Source organism: Larimichthys crocea, chromosome XVII (genome assembly GCF_000972845.2).
Source record: "Larimichthys crocea isolate SSNF chromosome XVII, L_crocea_2.0, whole genome shotgun sequence".
Classification (NCBI taxonomy): Eukaryota; Metazoa; Chordata; class Actinopteri; family Sciaenidae; genus Larimichthys; species Larimichthys crocea.
In genome coordinates, this window is record NC_040027.1 from 18,085,288 (window position 1) to 18,103,776 (window position 18,489).

The window sequence follows — 18,489 nt, forward strand, 5'->3', positions numbered from 1 at the left end:
TTTTTAACTTTCCTTATTAGCGCCACTGAGATGTCAGAGGGTTTTTTTTTTGGCAGCCAAGCAATCCCTAGACATTTCTACATATTGTCATATAATTTTTAAATTTAATTGTTTTTTTCAGCACCAGTTTTAAGGTTTGTGTGGGGAAAAAAAATACTTTTTGTAACAACATGCAGTTTAATGTCATGGAAAAAAAATACTTTTTGTAACAACATGCAGTTTAATGTCATGCAAATGAACATGCATGTAGTTGAGCATCTGTTGCTATGGTGACGTGAACGATGGCAGTTTGCTCCTTTAAAAAAAAAAAAAAAAAAGATGCTCAGTTATTTCTGTTCAATAAATCTTTCATCATTGATTTTTACATTGTAAATTCAGGGCTTAAAGTGCTCCTTCATCAGTGGATAAGCTGATGTATACAGCAGACGATTAGTCACAGTCAGAAATATAAATTATTTATTTGACTTTCTTGCTGACCTGACAAGATTTTTTTTTTTTTATGTCAGGATGTTTGTGAGGTAAGATCAGGTATCTTCAAACTCAGAGGTAAACCACAAAAAACAACATTAATATTCGTGAAGTTCACATAGCCATAGCTTGGGAATTAAGCCTGGGAATCTGTGGGGTTTTATGACCTGAGGTGGAGTTTTAGCTCAATATATCTGAATTACACAAGAACAAAAAGCTAAATTAGATTTAAAAAATAAATAGATTACATCAAGAAAAAGAAAAAAAATCTTAAAACAAACTCAAAGCTCAAGAATGAATATCCATGCTCTCCATTAAAATCCCTATAACCACTGTAAACCCACACAGGTGTTTTCACTTATTGTGCCTGCTATTCTTCCTGATATATGTAGTGTGGTGACCTCACATGACTCCCAGCATAGCTCTGCACATTTTCAACCTCTAATCATTCAGTAAAGTGAAAACACTGGTGCAGCAGTGCAGAGCATTTTAATCACATTAAACAGGATGTGGTATTTGCCCTGAATATTTATATATCCTGACAGTGTGGAGAGGGCTCTTTAGATCATAATGTGGGGAGATTAAATTGACAGAAAATATCATTACACCATAAATCAGATAAAATAAAAAAATATATAAATACAGCACGGTACAACTTGGACAAGTTGCCAGTTCATCACATCATCGCATAGAGACAAACAAGCATTCACTGTCACATTTGCACCAATATTAGAGTGATCAGTTCAATTAACCTATTAACCTGCATGTCACTGGACTGTAGGAGGAAGCCAGTGTGTCTGAAAAGAGCTCATACAGACACATGAGAACATGGAAACTCCACACGGAAAGGCTCCGGATGGAGAGAGAGTGCTAACTACTGCACCACCCCAATGCCACACACAAAAATTAAAATAACAGAAACCTAAATCAATAAGTAACAGACAAAGCATAAATTGCAATAAACAAAAAGAAGGAACAACATATCCACCCCTCAAAATGGACTTCATCCTGAATCACTATTATACGGTTTAAAAGTAGCTGAAGCCAACAGGATTAACAGACTCCCACCCACTCCATGAAGTGCTGGACAGACTCAGGAGCACCTTCAGTCAGAGACTGCTGGTATCAAGATGCTCCACAGAGAGACACAAGAAGAGCATCAGTCTCTACAACTCCTCCCTCAAAATATTATAATATAAGTCAAGTCCAGTAGCTATTGAACTGGCTTGTGCAATACATAAGTGCAATTTTCTCATGCATGCATACGGCACAATCAGTGTATTCTCTGTATTCTCAGTGTCTCAAAGACTAAGTTCTTTATAAGGTTTTAGATTTACATATTGCATAGTCCACTGTTACTTAGTTTTTATTTTACTGTTACTGGTTTTATTTAACTGTTATTTATACATGTGTATATAGTGTTAAAATAGGATATCGGATAGGTGTATACTGTTAAAGTTTTGTTTTCTTGCTATCACTTACTATCTCACTTATCGTTTGGGAGCTGCTGTAACAAAAACAATTAATTAAAGTATTTCTGATTCTGATTCTGATATGATATGGTCAAAGGCGTCCACTTTAACATCCATAATTACATATATATATATATATTCCTACAGCTCTCATAAGCAAAATGTCTGTTTAAGTCTGTTTAGTCTACTTTATATCTGATAAAATTATTAGAAATATTACTGTATAGGAATAATAATTATTAAAAAAACAAACTAGTTGAATTATTGTTAATTTCTTTTTACTTTTTTCTATTACTTTATTTAGTGTGGATCCACCCACAGGACTTTGTCTCTGCAGGTCGGTCAGCACGTGCTGGTCTACGCACACTCCTCCACCGTGCGTAACCACGTGACGGCACGCGGAAGTAAAGAGGTCTGCATAAAAACTACAGACGGTGTCAGAAGCGACAGCATGAGTCAGGAATATAACACAAAGTTACAAACTGCGACCAGAGAGAAGCTGAGGAGATTTAACAGCCTGAGAGGTGAGGTTTATATCTGATCCAGTGAGTGACTGTCCATGGAGGTGTTACAGGCTGCTTTGCTTCCTGCAGACAGAGAGCGGCAGCCGCGGAGTTCTGGGACGTGGTGGCTGTGACCGCTGTGGATGAGAGCCAGAGGGAAGCGTATGAGCTGCAGATCAGGAGAAAGTTGACAGGAAGGAGCTTCCCCTCGGAATACACTACAAGGTCTCTCAGATCCGCCTGGATCTAAAATAGGTGAGTGAGTCACTGTCCCCTGTTTGATGCTGAGAGGGGGATCATCATCATCATCATCATCATCATCATCATCATCATCATCATCATCATCATCATTATTATTATTATTATTATTATTATTATTATTATTACTAATATGAGCTTGTGTTTTCAAGGGAATGGAGGCTCCACTCTGTACGCGCTGCAGCAGCTGGATGACATCTATGGGAAGGCTCTGGGCAGTCTGAGAGTCATCCTTATCCATGCAGGTTGTTTTTTTTGTTGCTTTCAGACATTTAATTGCAAATTTCTTTTAAATGCGTTTCTTCTAGTGCATGCTGGTAGGGCTGCAACTCTTTAGTTTCATATTGACTGAATACTTTGATGATTAATCGGTTGATAAAATGGCAACAATGTTATGAAGCTCAATGCATCAGTGTTTCTCAATCCTGGTCCTCGGGGACCACTGCCCTGCATGTTTTAGATGATTCCTGCTCCAACACACCTCTAGGTGGCTCAGTCTTTAGGGACTTGGCTCGGGAACTCGGAGGATGGTCCAGTTCAAGTCCAGCACGGACCACAGTATGGAGCATGGAGTGGTAGCTGGATATCAGCCAGTTCACCTCCTGAGCTCTGCCCATCACTCCACCATCTCCCCACATTTCCATGTCTATGAGCACTTTGTGTGTGTGGTTGTATTTCCGGTAAAATCCGTGAAAAAGCCTGAGTGAAAAAAGAAAAAAGAATTTCCTCTCTTGGGATTAGTGAAGTATCTATTCTGTCTTTAAATAACTTTTTCTGTCCACAGTTCAAAGCTGATTAAATTTAATATCATGCTGCATACAAATAAGGGACTGCAGAAAGAGAGAAGATGGATGGGTTACATGCTTATGTACTGTAAAAAGTAATTGAAAATCCATTAACAGCCATGAATTGTTAAAGCTACTGGACAGTATTACTGCCCTAGTACACTAAGCAACTATACTCAAACATGATGTTATGGACTGCCTTTTAAACTTTATCTCTGCAACGGGGCTCCACTTCTTGACTCACACGTGAAATCACAACATTAATGTTGCATCCATGTCCGCTAATTTAGTTTCACAAAAAAAAAATATGGCAACACTATGGAGTCTTAAGATAAGGTCAAAAACTGCACACACACTCAAGTAAACCTACCTTCCACCTCCAGCAGGCGATCATCATCATCTAATTATCCCTAACAGATTAAAAAATCACATTTATTTTTTTAATCTCATGCATCAAAAGGCAAATTTACATTCTTTCATTTATGTGACATGTTGTGAAGATGAATGCTTTGCAGTCGGTCTGCTCTGTGATGAGATCAAAACATGTGAGAAGTTAAAATGAGCTTAATTCTTATGTGATTATAGCATCCTCCAGGTTATTCTGATGACGTACATTTAGGACTTCAAAAGAAATCTGATTTTCATTTTGGTCTTTAAAGGAGGTGAGGGGGTAAAATGTGTGATGTTTCCCACATTAACATTTCTTATACTTATACTTCTAGGTGGATTCAGTCAGCGTTTGCCCAATGCCAGCGCCTTGGGGAAGATCTTCACTGCCATGCCGCTGGGTGACCCCCTCTACCAGATGCTGGAGCTCAAGCTGGCCATGTACGTGGATTTCCCATTGCAGATGAAGCCCGGTGTACTAGTAACCTGTGCAGATGACATAGAGCTCTACAGTATTGCAGAGGATGAAAGCATCAGGTTCGACAAACCTGGTTTCACAGCTTTAGCACACCCCTCCACCCTGTCCATCGGGACTACCCACGGGGTGTTTGTATTGGATTCATCTGAAAAGTCCACTTACTCGGAAATGGAGAACATTTCCTGCCTGCGCTTTCTGCACAAGCCGAGCATCGATAAGATGCGAGATAGCGGAGCTGTCTGTAAAAGACAGAGCGGTTGTTTTTCTCTCACTGATGCTGAGTTTGTCTACACAGACAGCACCTATTATGTCGACTTTGATACTGCAAAGTCTCTTCTGAATCTCCTGAAAGAGTTGGGGCCACTGGACTGTGAGATAGACGCATACGGAGACTTTCTCCAAGCGTTGGGCCCTAGAGCTACGATAGATTACACCAGCAACACCGCAAATGTCACCAAAGAGGAAAGCAGCCTGGTGGGAATCCGGCAAAAGATCTTCCGTCTTTTAAAAGGGACTCCTCTAAATGTCATTCTCCTGAACAACTCTAAGTTTTATCACATCGGAACCACGTCAGAGTACCTCTTTCACCTCACCGAGGATGTGGCGCTAAGGGGCGAGCTGGGTCTCCTGTCATCTGCCTTCAGCGTACATATGATTGAAAACTCCTCAGGATGCTGCATTATGTACAGCGTCCTGGATCCCATTTGCTCTGTTGGTGCTGGATCAGTGGTGGAGTACTCCAGATTGGGCGCAGGAGTTTGCATAGGTAGGGGCTCCATCGTGAGCAGCTGCCGGGTCAGTGCAGGTCTCTCAGTGCCTGATGGAGTCTTCATGCATACACTGTGTGTGAATCACAAGCACCAAAGCAGGTTTGTAACTGTCGTGTTTGGGATTAATGACGACCTGAAGCACACCGTGGAAGCCCCTGCGTATATGGAAGAGCTGAGGTTGTTTGGTTTTAGCCTGGCTGAGTGTTTATCCCACTGGGGGATAAAAAATGAAGTCCTGAGGTTCTCTGGCGATGCGTCCAGCTGTAGTTTGTGGAAGGCTTGTTTGTTTCCAGTTTGCCCTGATCCGCAAAGCTCGTTCTCAATGTCTCTGGAGATGCTGCAGGCGGTCCTGAGTGGCTCTGCATTTACATTCCCCGAAGACACAAATCTGATGTCCATGCAAGAGTCCTTACAGTGTAAGAACCTGGAAGAGATGATGAAGTACAGGAAGGGACTTTATGAAGACATCACACAGAGGAAATCGAAGAATTGAAGTTACTGTTCGTATCTGAGATCAGTGGCGGTTGTTTGAGGGGCAGGGCTGAAAAAAATAAACAGCTGTATGTGGTGCAGCAGACATGATGAAACGGTTCCAGTCCCTGGTCATATTATATTTAACTATTTAATCTATTTAACTATCAGAGGCCAACTAATTTTCTAGCATGTAGGGCAGTCTACATGCCGCTGCATTGCGTTTTCTCCACTAAAATGGCAAAGCTGGCACTTATATCTACCAAAGAGGGCATTTTGTGGGGTTTCTTTTGAAAACCAGTGATTGAGATTATGTGAAAAGATTTATCTTGTCAATTTAAGTGTGATCTGTAAATCATTAACCTGTTCTATGCTCATTCGATAAGTAAATGATTTCTCAGGACTGTGAGCGTTTGTCAGCAGATCTGATATGGATTTTGTCATCTGATTTCTGTGTGGTATCACCTTTCATGACATTCATCCTCACCTTACATGATTCTTTTTTTTATTATTCATTAAAGTTTTTATGAAAATATAACTTCCTGGTGTCTTTTTAGAATAATTTTTACTTATTACCTCATCCACATCACACTGTGTTGGCATTTAAGTAGTGCTCTGCTTTCGGTAATTTCTTGGCTCATGACGATAAGTGATTAATATGGCAGCATCTAATAGAGGTATCACAGTTTGGGTCATGGTGCGTATTTGGAGCATCTGGCACACTGCTCATAGACATGTCCGTTGTCTTATAACGGTGTGAGACAAAAGGGCAACAGCGGACATTTATTAATAACATTAATTAATGCATCGCAGTAAATACTGCAGTCATTAATAATGATATTAGTCATCATGTCTGCTGTGAAAAATGCGTGACAGAAAGTTTTGGAACCACTGAACTAGCACTGAATGATGCATGTAAAGTACAGACTATCTGGCACAGTGCAGGGCACCGATGAACTGCTTTGTTTTTATGCTGTACACACACTCGGAGGGAGATCAGTTGTCGTAGTTGTTCGGCATTCCACTCAAAGGTGTTTATTTTTAGCCCACAGCCATGATCAACCCCACACCCCCTTTATCTGGACCTGTGCAATTGTGTCAGAGTGAGAGATTGTATTACTGCTTTACTCTAGAGAACCAAACTACACAGCACATATTACAAGAGAAGGATCATATCAATGGGAAATTACAAATCAAGACCCTCGCAGACGTGTACAGGTAATGGCTTGGTGTGATTGTGTTGGGAATATGTTAATGTCAGACGGATCCACAGCACTGAGAAATTAAGTCTGAATTGAGTCAAAGGCCTGGAGGGGTGGGATTTACCGTTAGCAGTCATCACTCTCTATCACAAACACTGATAAGTTGTACAAACCTCTTGTAAACTGTTGGTCACTAACAGTATACACCATGTGCAACAATAAGTGATGGAAATTATATGATTCAATTGTTTATATTAAACCCTGATGATGTCGCTGTGAAGATGAGTGGAAGAAGAAGGTGGGCGAATCATACTCGGTGATCATTGAGAAGCTGGAAGATGACCTCCAGCTCAAAGACAGTGAGCTCGCAGACCTCAAACTGGCTTTCAGGTGATTTTTCAAACTGGAATTCAATGTTGTGTGAGTCACAGTACAACCCACACGTTATTCATCAAGTAGTGCTTTTCATGCCTGTATTCTCCTCAGACCTGCTTTACTTGTCATGTTTCGTTTGTCACAATGAGGTGATGATGTTGATTTTCTGTGGCTCAGCTCTGATGAGGCTTTTCAGAAGGTGAACGTGAGCTACCGAACAGAGAAGGGGCTGTCGCTGCTGCATCTCTGCTGTGTATGCGGAGGTATGCATGACTACTAGGGTCTATTAATAACTCCTCAACAAAATGTGACAGTGGCAGGAAGGATTACTAAGGACTGACTGACTTTACTGTCTGAAGACGACCTTAAACATGAAAGTTAGACATAAAAGTAATCAGTGGATTTAAAATAAATTGTACACAAAGAATATAATACACAAATGATTAGTTTGACTGCCTCTTTTTGTAGATTTGTATATCATTACCTTGTTCTCTCAAGGTAAACATGATGTTTTCATCAGCACATAATATTACATATTTGTGACCAGGTAACAAGGCCCATATCCGTGCCCTGATGCTCAAAGGCTTGCGTCCTTCCAGACTGTCCAGGAATGGATTTACTGCGCTCCACCTGGCTGCTTACAAGGTTAAGAGAATGAAAGAGCAATAATTACAGATTTCAAATATTTTCAGTGTCTGTCCTTTGTCTTTGTCTTGCTTGTGTTGTTATGTTGTGAACAGCTGTCTAAGTTTTACCACATGGTGGAGTGCAAGTTCACACAAAGCCAGCACGATTAGCTGCATCTCTGAAGTGCTTTATTGTGATGTTAATGTGCTACAGACAGAGCAATCATAGCTATATAAAGTTAAAGTGGGTGTATGATAGTAATACAGCAGTTATGGTTTCACCTCAGGGTCTTTGGATGTTTGTGTTTCTGTACCACAGGATAATGCTGAGCACTTGACTGCACTTCTCCATGGAGGGTCAGATGTGCAGCAAGTGGGCTACGGTGCCCTCACTGCCCTTCACATAGCCACATTGGCTGGGCACCATGAGGTGAGGGCTGATCTGTTGTTGAAATGATGTCAGATATGGACTTTTCATTGCTTTTGCACATTTATAACATGACATTTTTTCCCCCCCACCAGGCAGCAGATATTCTCCTGCAGCATGGAGCTTATGTGAATGTTCAGGATGCTGTGTTTTTCACCCCACTGCATATTGCTTCTTATAACGGAAATGAGCAGGTAAGTTAACCAACCCCTGCACTATCTTTACACTTTGCTCGTCTGAATTTAAATTTATTTTCTTCTTCTCTTTGCCTTTTCAGGTGGCAAAGCTGCTGCTGAAGTTTGGGGCAGATGTGAATGCGAGTGGTGAGGTTGGTGACCGGCCGCTGCACCTGGCTGCAGCCAAAGGTTTACTCGGCATCGTCAAACTGCTGATGGGGGAAGGAAGCAAAGCTAACGGTGAGACCTGAGACTCCTGAGTGCTTCCCTACATTTAGCATGGATTCACTTGAGTCAATGAGCTGAGAATTCAAAGAAATAGCATAGGTTTATACATACTTTACTTACCTATGGTTGTAAAACAGCCTTTAAACTACTTCAATACTGCCAAACCTACTGATTTACTGAAAGATAGTTCAGTTATTACATTGGAAATGAACCCTTCTACTCTTCTCTCTCAGTAAATGCCCAGGACAATGAAGATCATGTTCCTCTCCACTTCTGTGCCCGCTTTGGTCACCATGAGATTGTTCGCTTCCTCCTGCAGGGCAACTTTGAACTACAGCCTCACTCTGTCAACATCTACGGGGACACACCATTGCACTTGTAAATACAGTGTCAGTGGTTTTCTTTAGGTTTTTTGGTAGATGACATGAAGCCAACCTGAAGTACTGTATTGAATGTTTCATCAGGGCCTGCTATAATGGGAAATTTGAGGCAGGGAAGGAGATTATACAACTTTCTGGCACAGAAAGTCTGTCAAAGGAGAACATATTCAGTGAGACAGCACTTCACAGGTATTGTCTCACACTTCGTCAACAGAGATACCCAAATACATACACGTACTATATGTCATGGTGTTTAATTTATGGGCATCACCTTTAACCTGTGATTCATGTTGCTCTGAGGTGATAATGACTCTTATGTTACAGTGCATGCACCTATGGTAAAGACCTGGAGATGGTGAAGTTCTTGTTGAGCCAGAATGCGATGAACATCAACCATCAGGGCAGAGACGGACACACAGGTTACTGTCAACATTTAAGATCTGAGCTTAAATGATTATTCATTTATCAAAAAAAAAAAAAATCCTAACTCATTTTTCATGCAAAAATACCAAAGATTTCATAGTTTTAGCCTCTCAGACATTTGTTTGTGGCTGTTTCGTGTCTTAAACATCGAGTAAACTGAATAATTCTGCAAACAAACAAGACATTTGAAGGTGTCACTTTGCGCTCTGGATAATTGTGAGGGCATTTCTCACTGTTTTCTTATAGTCTCTTTCTTACTAAATCAAACAGTAAATAGATTTATTAAGAAAATAACCAATAAAATGAATCCATAATGAAAATAATCATTACTTGCTGCATTATATAGTACAATCAGAAGTTAGCTCCTGCATAAACATTAATACATGAGTGCATATGTATAAGTATATATAAGTATTTACTGTATCACAGCGAGTGTTTTTACTTTTGATGATGTTTCCACAGTAGCCCAGAAAGGACAATCAGCACTTAACATTTAATACTTTCTCCACTAATGTTTAAAAGACACGTTGCCTCACATGCAATTAAATTAGCAGTTGTGTTCCTAATTGTAACTGTATGTACCTGACGACTCTGTTTAGCTCTGCACAGTGCCTGTTTTCACGGCCACATCCGCCTGGTGCAGTTCTTGCTAGACAGCGGGGCGGACATGAACCTGGTTGCCTGCGATCCCAGCAGGTCCAGCGGGGAGAAGGATGAGCAAACCTGCCTGATGTGGGCTTATGAAAAAGGTCTGTTAGTGTGACGATGAGCTTAGCTGTCAGGAAAGATCTGATGAAGACTAATATAACAACTCTGGTGTTTTTCTACCTTAGGTCATGATGCCATTGTCACCTTATTGAAACACTACAAACGTCCAGATGAGTCCCCTTGCAATGAGTACTCCCAGCCAGGAGGGGGTGAGTCACCCCTTTAGAAAATATTACCTAAGCCAAAAATCACACAAGTCCTCCCATTAATATGTCTGAACATGTCTGCTCTCTTCCAGATGGGTCCTACGTTTCTGTCCCGTCTCCTCTGGGAAAGATCAAAAGCATGACTAAAGGTAGTGAGGTGGAGTGAAGCACAGCAGATTTTTTCCACACTTCACATCGCTGTCAGCCAACATGACAGCACACACTGTCAGTGACATTGTGGGGCGGTGTGAACAACAGCTCTGCCTCTGGCTGTTTGATATCCGTACTTATCTGAGAAACCATTGATCTGAATAGGATGAAACTCATGTTTGAAGCCTGCAAGACAAGGAATCATCTGTGGAGCCATTTGCTAAAAAGGGGGTCTATAACCAGTCTAAAGGAAATTACAGTTTTCACTATAAGCTGTAGTTATTCAAGCGTGGTGCACATGGTTTACTTCTGTTTAAGTACGTCAACTGAAAGCCCTGACAGCTCCATGCCAACACTCCTTTTATCCTTCAGTTAGCCAAGATTTGGACAAATAAACCGCATTATGAGGCAACTACGAAGTGATCTAAACAAATTTTGGCATGCATATAGTTCATCATCCATATTTCATTATACACTTTACTCTCACAATTATCTACATATTATTTGATTTTAGAATAATACACCAATTTGAACATAAAGTGAGTTTCAAATATGTCTCATGCTGGTTAACCAGGGAAGTTTAGTGTTGCTGTCTTTGCAGCACTAAATTAAAAAGGGGTGACTTTCTTTATGGGGTAATGATGCTTTAAACTTCCACGAAGCTGTTTATTGATGGGATAAAAATGTTGCTCTCTATTTACAGAGAAAGCAGAAGTTCTCCTGCTCAGGGCCAGCCTCCCATCTCATTTCCATCTTCAGCTATCTGAGCTGGAGTTCAATGAGATTATTGGATCAGGTAACCGTGTTCATATGCAATGAATGCGCTTCATATAATTAGATAATCTTACTTAGTACTGAATCTGTTTCACACTCAGGCTCCTTTGGAAGAGTCTACAAAGGCAAATGCCGAAACAGAATCGTTGCCATAAAACGGTACTCCTCCTCTGAATTTGACATTTTGCATCCCATTTTAAGCAAGAGGAAAACTGATGAGTTTTTCCATGCCTCATGTTGTTTGTAGCTACCGAGCCAACACGTACTGCTCCAAGTCAGACGTGGATATGTTCTGCAGGGAGGTCTCCATCCTTTGCCGCCTCAATCACCCCTGTATCATCCAGTTTGTGGGAGCATGTTTGAATGACCCCAGCCAGTTTGCCATCGTAACCCAGTATATCTCTGGAGGCTCTCTGTTCTCTCTGCTGCACGAGCAGAAGAGGTGAGGATATGTGCACTACACACTGGAGCTTATAGTTTATTTTTAAAAAAAGGACATCTCCTTTGGCTATGGAAAACAATACTAGTATGAATTAAATGAAGCAAAGGAAGTTTAAAAACCCACAAAGAAGTTCTGGTATGTCCTGTATGGTGACGTATATTATTTCCAGCTCATTGTGTTTGATTGCTAACACACTAAACTCTGATGTTGAGATCTAAAAACAGCTCAAACTACCTTAAGGAGTTACTCGGTGTCTGACAAAGACATGTTTGCACAGCACAGCCGACTGTTTCAGGCCTCATTATCCTCCTTAGAAGTGTCCCCTCACCCATCTCTCACCCTCATCATTGATCCAGATGAAGTGTTCAGCTAACTGGGTGGCCAGGTGTTGTCTTTATAGACTGTCCTATTGATCTGTGTAAAGTGCTGTGTGTGATTGGCAGGGATCATTGATCTGGCGCTAAGTGGCTGCTGCTTTAATGATGTGTCAATGGACAGGCTTATCGACCTGCAGTCCAAGCTCATCATTGCCATTGACGTGGCCAAGGGCATGGAGTACCTGCACAATCTCACCCAGCCTATCATCCACAGGGACCTCAACAGGTGGGTGCCACAGTATTGTGATGGGATGGTAGTGGTAGGCTGCAATAACTGTTGTCTTTAGTAATAATACATGTGTTTCCTCTAGCCACAATATTCTGCTGTATGAGGATGGTCATGCAGTGGTGGCTGATTTTGGAGGTAAGAGACATTTCATTATCATCATTATTCATTGTAGCACCTTTTAAAAGCAGCATTTACAAAGTGCTTTAACAGACAGGCACAAACAAGATACTCAACAAAGCAAAGAAGAAGGACTTTTATATCGGGAACTGGTCCTCATGTTTCTATGGTAACCCAGAACAACACTGGCTCTCTAGACTGGGCCTTCTGCATTTTTTTTGTGAGTTTTGTGGCCACCATAGTTTCTCCTTACATGCTTGGAAGGGGAGAGAGAGGTGAGGGGGTGAATCAGTTGGTTGCAATCTGCAATCTTACCACTAGGTGTCACTAAATCAAAAACACTGGACCTTTAACTCACTACTTCACTGCTACAGCCTCAGTTGATCTGGCATGAGCAGTAGCTTGTGGAGCATTTTTCTGCAAGTATTAGTGCACAACTCATTGAGTCAGTCAACTTATTTTATGACCCAGCTCATATTTACTTGTTTCACCTGTGACCACAGTAGCTGCTGCTCAGAAAAGGTTTATATATCCTATCCTATCCTAGCTTTAGTGCAACTTTATATGCCAATATTGTTTTAAAAAACAACACAAACTTAGAATAAAGAAGAAAATAGGAAAAACTTTTTTTTGCCCAGGTATTTATTTATTTATTTATTTGTGCACTTCAATGTAAGCAGCATCAACTTCACTGTTTTTTAGCCAGTCTTGTAATACTGCCAATCAAAGTGGCTGAGTTTGGCTGAGTCTAGATGAAAGTAGAGCTAAATGACTTAACTGCCTGCATGTTGTTCCCTTCCTCTGCAGAGTCTAGATTTCTACAATCCGTGGATGAGGATAACATGACCAAGCAGCCAGGGGTCAGTGCCATTTCCTCCTTTTGATTTATTTGATGACGCACACAAAACCTTTTGGAACAAGTTTTTTCCTCCTTCTTTGGCCAAAAACTCTCACACCATCTGCAGGAAAGCATGGAAGAATATAGCACTTTATATTAAAAGTGTGTGCTGTTATTTTGTGGGAATTCAAGCCAGAGCTTCTGCTGGCTTCTGCCGTCAATTACCCACCACCAGCTAAAAAAAACTGCCTTCATGCAGATTTTGTCTCAATGTGCTGACTCATCACTACCCAAAGTGCTTGGCCTGCAGTTTGGTGTTAAGTGTGTTATATCTCTTGGGAACTGCCTGTTGTGAGGAACTACTTGCCCTTGCACACAATGTTTATGTCAGTAATTGGGCTTCGTTTGTGTCTGTGTGTGTGCACTTGTATGATTGCCTGATGCCTTGAAATACCATGATGTTATGATGTTCTCTATGTTCGTATGTATGCATATTTTTGTGCATGCATATATGTGTCTCTGTGCAGAACTTGCGTTGGATGGCGCCTGAGGTGTTCACCCAGTGTACTCGCTATTCAGTGAAGGCAGACATGTTCAGCTACGCACTTTGTCTCTGGGAGCTGCTTACTGGAGAAATCCCCTTCGCTCACTTGAAACCTGGTAATATTAAGTATGCATACTGGAGTTCACACATAGTACACCTGAGGCTGATGGGTCATTAGTAATGGGAAAAAACTGAGCTGAGGATGGAGCTAGAGGAGAATTTAAAGCATCACTAAAATTACTCTTTAAAAAAATTCAAGGTCAGGGAGTTTGTCATTAGGTTACATTGTGTGTCGACCCTGAATGTCTGCACAAAATCTGATGGCAGCGTATTGTCGTTGTTGAAATATTTCAGCCTGGACCAAAGTGCTGGACCAACAAAAGACACATACAAATATTTTGCTTTTTTTACAAAATGTACTGAAAAGTAATAATAATACAAGACAAATACAACACAGGAAGGCCACATTACATCATTATTTAACCTAAGTTTAAGATGTTCCTTCTGTCCTTAGCTGCTGCTGCAGCAGACATGGCCTACCATCACATCCGGCCTCCTATTGGCTACTCCATCCCAAAACCCATCTCTGCACTTCTGATGAGAGGCTGGTACGCCTGCCCAGAGGTAAATGTCCTGATTTCATCCAAGTTTTGATTAACAAAAATAATAACAACTAGTTCTTAGTACATTTTATACAATGCTACATGATGAAGTTCATATGATGTACTGTCCAGCATATATACTGTTATTATCCTTCTATGTCATTAGCTATTGAGACATACTTAAGCTCAGAGAAGCAATTGATGCTGAGTCAGCTGCTTACAAACACATGCAGCAGTAATAATTGGCACAGGCATAGTCCCCAGATGATACATTATTGCACGGCTGTTCACATTTAGGAGCAAAACATGACCTGGATGATCCTCCCTCTGTGCTGTTATATTCATAATTAGCCAGGCGGCCTCATTAAGACACATTATAACACAGCCCGAGCATGTTGGCACATTTTCTGCATCTCCTTCCTGTTTGCCAACCAGTTGCTCCCACAGTGATCAACTCGTCCCTCTACATGTGCATGGTGCCTCAGCTGTACAGCTCACCAGCCCCCGTGGGGTTTAAAAGAAGGACATGCTGCACTGTGTTTACAGAGACTGCATTGTGAAATGTATTTGTCAAAGCCTCAGAGAATTAAAGCTGCAGGTTAGCAGATTTTACATCGTTTGAAACCACAAAATGTTCTTGATCATATTCAAGACCAAAACAACTACACAATATTTATTTAAAGCATTTGTTGAAATCAAAATGAGATGGTTGTAAAGGTTTGTCATGTCATTCTGTTCTTAACTTTACCGTACTGTTTTAATGTTCTTGTGTTTGTGTTTTGTCTTGGTCTCATTGCACTGAAGCATTACACAGACAGACCTTGGCCTCTATTTGAGGAAGTGATGTATAATTGAACAGCTCTGGGTGGCAGTGTTTGTTCTTTTACAGTGAGGCAAGAGATCTGAGGACTGCTTTTGAAGCAGAGTTCACCTTTGCTTCATGTGTGGGTGGACTAAAATGAGCACAACATACAAGACAATGTTGGGGAAAATACATGTGCGTCTGTACCTGATGTATTTAATTGTTCAGTACTGAACAGAATAATAATAATTTTTCAATTTCAGGACAGGCCTGAGTTCTCTGAAGTGGTTTCCAACCTGGAGGAATGCTTGTGCAATGTTGAGGTATATCCCACGTTTACTTATACACGTCGTGATAATTAATAATTTCTCAGTTGCGACTATATTTCTGTTGGTTTGTGTTGTGGTAGCTGATGTCTCCAGCCTCCAGTAACAGCAGTGGATCCCTGTCACCCTCCTCTTCCTCTGACTGTCTGCTTGGCCGAGGAGGACCCGGTCGGAGCCACGTGGCTGCCCTGCGCTCCCGTTTTGAACTTGAGTATGCTCTCAATACTCGGGCTTACGCCTTCTGGACTCAGAGGTAAGAGAGCTCAAGCACAGACAGGTGGACATTAAGAAGCTAAAATCTTGCCACTAGAAACTTAATTACTTATCTATTTAAATTCATTAAAAATATTACAACTTGATGGTGTAGACTGTGTTTTATTTTCTTACCTTAAATTTACTTTCTACTAATTTTGGTGTAAACTTTGGGGAAAATTTCACAGTGTTCCCAGAGCAGATGTCATTTTGTTGCCCTGATTCACATCTTTTTCTAAAATTCCCACATCCAAACAAACAGCAATCATCAATGTTATATGACAGATGGCCTGAAGGCTAAATAGACTGATCTGTAGTTGTTCCCTTTAAGTCACTAATGTGCTACTAAGGAACATTTTGCTGGACAAAATAAAAAGTAATGAGAAGTTTGCCATTACATTTGATAGTTCATGGTTTGATGTTCATATAACACAGTGAGATGACTAAAGATGACTAAAGTGAAAATGTATCAAACAGACAATGTAGTGAGTGAAAAAAATCGAAACAATTATATCTGACAACTTCCCCGGTCAACACCACGGTTGACGTTTAGCTATATTGAGTAATTGCTGCCCAAGGATACAGTCAAACAATCTCTGTGACTATATCTGGTTTCCTTCAGCATATACAATGTCACTTGTAGTCGACTAGTGAATTCTGCCTCCATGATCTTTTCCCAGAGCTTTGATTGGCTGAAATAGTTTCTATGTTTTTTTACAGTAATCATTGTAGAGGGAACACAGATTTATTTAAACTTCTTCTTAAAATGATTTATGTGGTTAATCACATAATCGCCTTAAGATGGCCTCGAAAAGTAATTAAAAAGGCCGCAATTAAGAAATCAGAAGTTTAATTAAATGTTTTCGAGTCTGCTAACAGGAATGCCACAAACATCACATCTGGGTTTGCTTTAATTTGTATTTTAGATGTATTTTGCTCTGAACAATTGTCAGTACCATGTGTACAAGTTAAGATACTTACCGCAACAGTGACGAATGGAGTTGCCCGGATACCGAACAGGAAACAAAGGAAAGCAAATGCAATAAAACATGCATGGCATTCTGACCCCGGAGGAAGGCCTCTATTAGACGCCTGGCTTTGAGCCTCTCTACCCTGTGTGTTTCAGTGTTTGTGTGTGTGTGTCAGAGGAGTCGCAGCTTGGTAACAGTCGCTATGAACCCAGAAACAGGAGGTGGGGTTATTGTGGCATGACAATGGCTTGTCAGTTATCCCCTGGCTCTCCATCAGAAGTTAGGCACGACATTCCTGGATGTTTATATCCCCAAAAATTGTGTTTAACTCTCACAAATCATAAATGTATTGTTCAAAATGTTCAAATATCAAATACTGAGCAACACAGCCATTATTCAGTCATTATTCCCTATAAATAAATATCATTAATCATTACTAAAACTTTTATTTTTTAAGAGGTGTTCAGATTGTGTCTGCTGTCATCCCATCAAACTTGCCATACATTTTTTATAAGGTACTCATGCAGAGAAAGTGGGAGCAGCCTGATATAGGTTGAACGTTACATATTAAATTTCTTGCTTCTATCTGGATCCATCTCATCTGTCTTTCCCCATGTAAACGAAGCAGTGTATATTTCTAGACTAGTGTTGTTTAGCAGGGAATTAGAGTAAGGGCTGATTTTATTTATTTTATTTTTCAGTGAGCGGCGTCGTGCATCTGGAGGCCTTTCACTGGAGGAACTCAGAAGGAACATGCAGTTTTCTCCTATTGATCGAAACGGTTTGTTTGCAAAATGTTTGTGAACTGATGCTGTAAAGTACAGTCATTTCCTTTGAAAGTAAAGCTGGTGTAGGTTAACACTTCAGTATTGGTGTTGGGATTAATTCAGATTAAAGTTCAGGTTGTTGCTTTTGACTTTTTCTGAAGCAATGCTGACTTTTTATGTTGTTGTGTTGTATGTTTTGTGTTTTTTATCCTTTATTGAATTTTTATTTAGTTGTTTTAAACATTTTTGGAGAAGTTCTGCTCATAATTCATGATCATAATTTAAAACACAAGGCTGCTACTTTTTCTTTTATTGTCAACAAATCCCATGAAAAGACCAAACCAACACATTTCTCAACTTCCCTACCCTGTCTGTGGCACTCATACCATCACAAATATACAGATTCATTTGTAAAAAAAAAAAAAAAAAAAGACATATGTGGGACTCTCTCAGTCATTTTTAGTTTGGGTATTTTAATGAAATTTATTTACTTTAATTTAATAACATAATAATATTTAATAGCATTCAAATCAAATCAAATTTTATTTGTAGACCAAAGTCACAAAATACATTTGCCTTGTGTCAACAGCGATAATAGTGTCACAGTTTGTCATTGATTCGTCTTTTTTTTTTTTTCAGGATACGTGTCTGATCCCATGAGCACCATGAGATTGTGCTCATCTTTAAGCAGCAGCGGCAGCTTTGAGGACAGTAACTGAACATGCTTTGAGCACTTATCTCTTTTTATTATCATCATATGAATTCGTGCCTGTTTTTGACTTTTAAGCAAAACTGTATAAATAGACGATAGAAGCACTAGATACTGCTGACTAAGCATTTACAGTATATATCTTTCAGTTGTTTACACTCTAGTGTTGTGTCATATTTGGTTTATTTGTTATTATGTAACAATATAATGTAATTAATATAACATTCTTTAAATATTTTGTTGACA

General features: G+C 40.2%; 2 protein-coding genes across 2 annotated transcripts; both read left to right on the top strand.

Annotated features, from left to right (window-relative positions):
- Positions 1 to 2,283: 2,283 nt before the first annotated feature.
- fpgt (fucose-1-phosphate guanylyltransferase) lies at positions 2,284 to 6,125 on the top strand. The gene is given in 6 exon segments (XM_027290615.1): positions 2,284 to 2,469; positions 2,538 to 2,619; positions 2,622 to 2,669; positions 2,672 to 2,698; positions 2,854 to 2,946; positions 4,209 to 6,125. Coding segments are annotated over 6 exon segments (1,734 nt in total). The 5' UTR covers positions 2,284 to 2,391; the 3' UTR covers positions 5,615 to 6,125.
- Positions 6,126 to 6,280: 155 nt separating this feature from the next.
- On the top strand, positions 6,281 to 18,460 carry tnni3k (TNNI3 interacting kinase). Its single transcript, XM_019270239.2, has 25 exons — positions 6,281 to 6,810; positions 7,076 to 7,184; positions 7,347 to 7,432; positions 7,717 to 7,814; positions 8,115 to 8,225; positions 8,318 to 8,416; positions 8,500 to 8,638; positions 8,860 to 9,004; positions 9,091 to 9,195; positions 9,331 to 9,425; positions 10,029 to 10,178; positions 10,263 to 10,346; positions 10,436 to 10,492; positions 11,197 to 11,289; positions 11,369 to 11,426; positions 11,515 to 11,709; positions 12,208 to 12,312; positions 12,398 to 12,450; positions 13,240 to 13,292; positions 13,798 to 13,930; positions 14,329 to 14,438; positions 15,482 to 15,541; positions 15,628 to 15,797; positions 17,469 to 17,548; positions 18,174 to 18,460. The coding sequence occupies exons 1-25, from the start codon at positions 6,771 to 6,773 to the stop codon at positions 18,251 to 18,253; spliced, it is 2,508 nt and encodes an 835-aa protein (XP_019125784.1). The 5' UTR covers positions 6,281 to 6,770; the 3' UTR covers positions 18,254 to 18,460.
- The last annotated feature ends 29 nt before the right edge of the window (positions 18,461 to 18,489 follow it).

Excerpts from the sequence above, each read along its gene's own strand:
- tnni3k (XM_019270239.2), top strand. The coding sequence starts at position 6,771 with ATGGGAAATTACAAATCAAGACCCTCGCAGACGTGTACAG. Across the intron at positions 10,493-11,196 it reads GATCAAAAGCATGACTAAAG|AGAAAGCAGAAGTTCTCCTG; the intron begins GTAGTGAGGTGG and ends CTCTATTTACAG. Across the intron at positions 11,290-11,368 it reads CAATGAGATTATTGGATCAG|GCTCCTTTGGAAGAGTCTAC; the intron begins GTAACCGTGTTC and ends TTTCACACTCAG.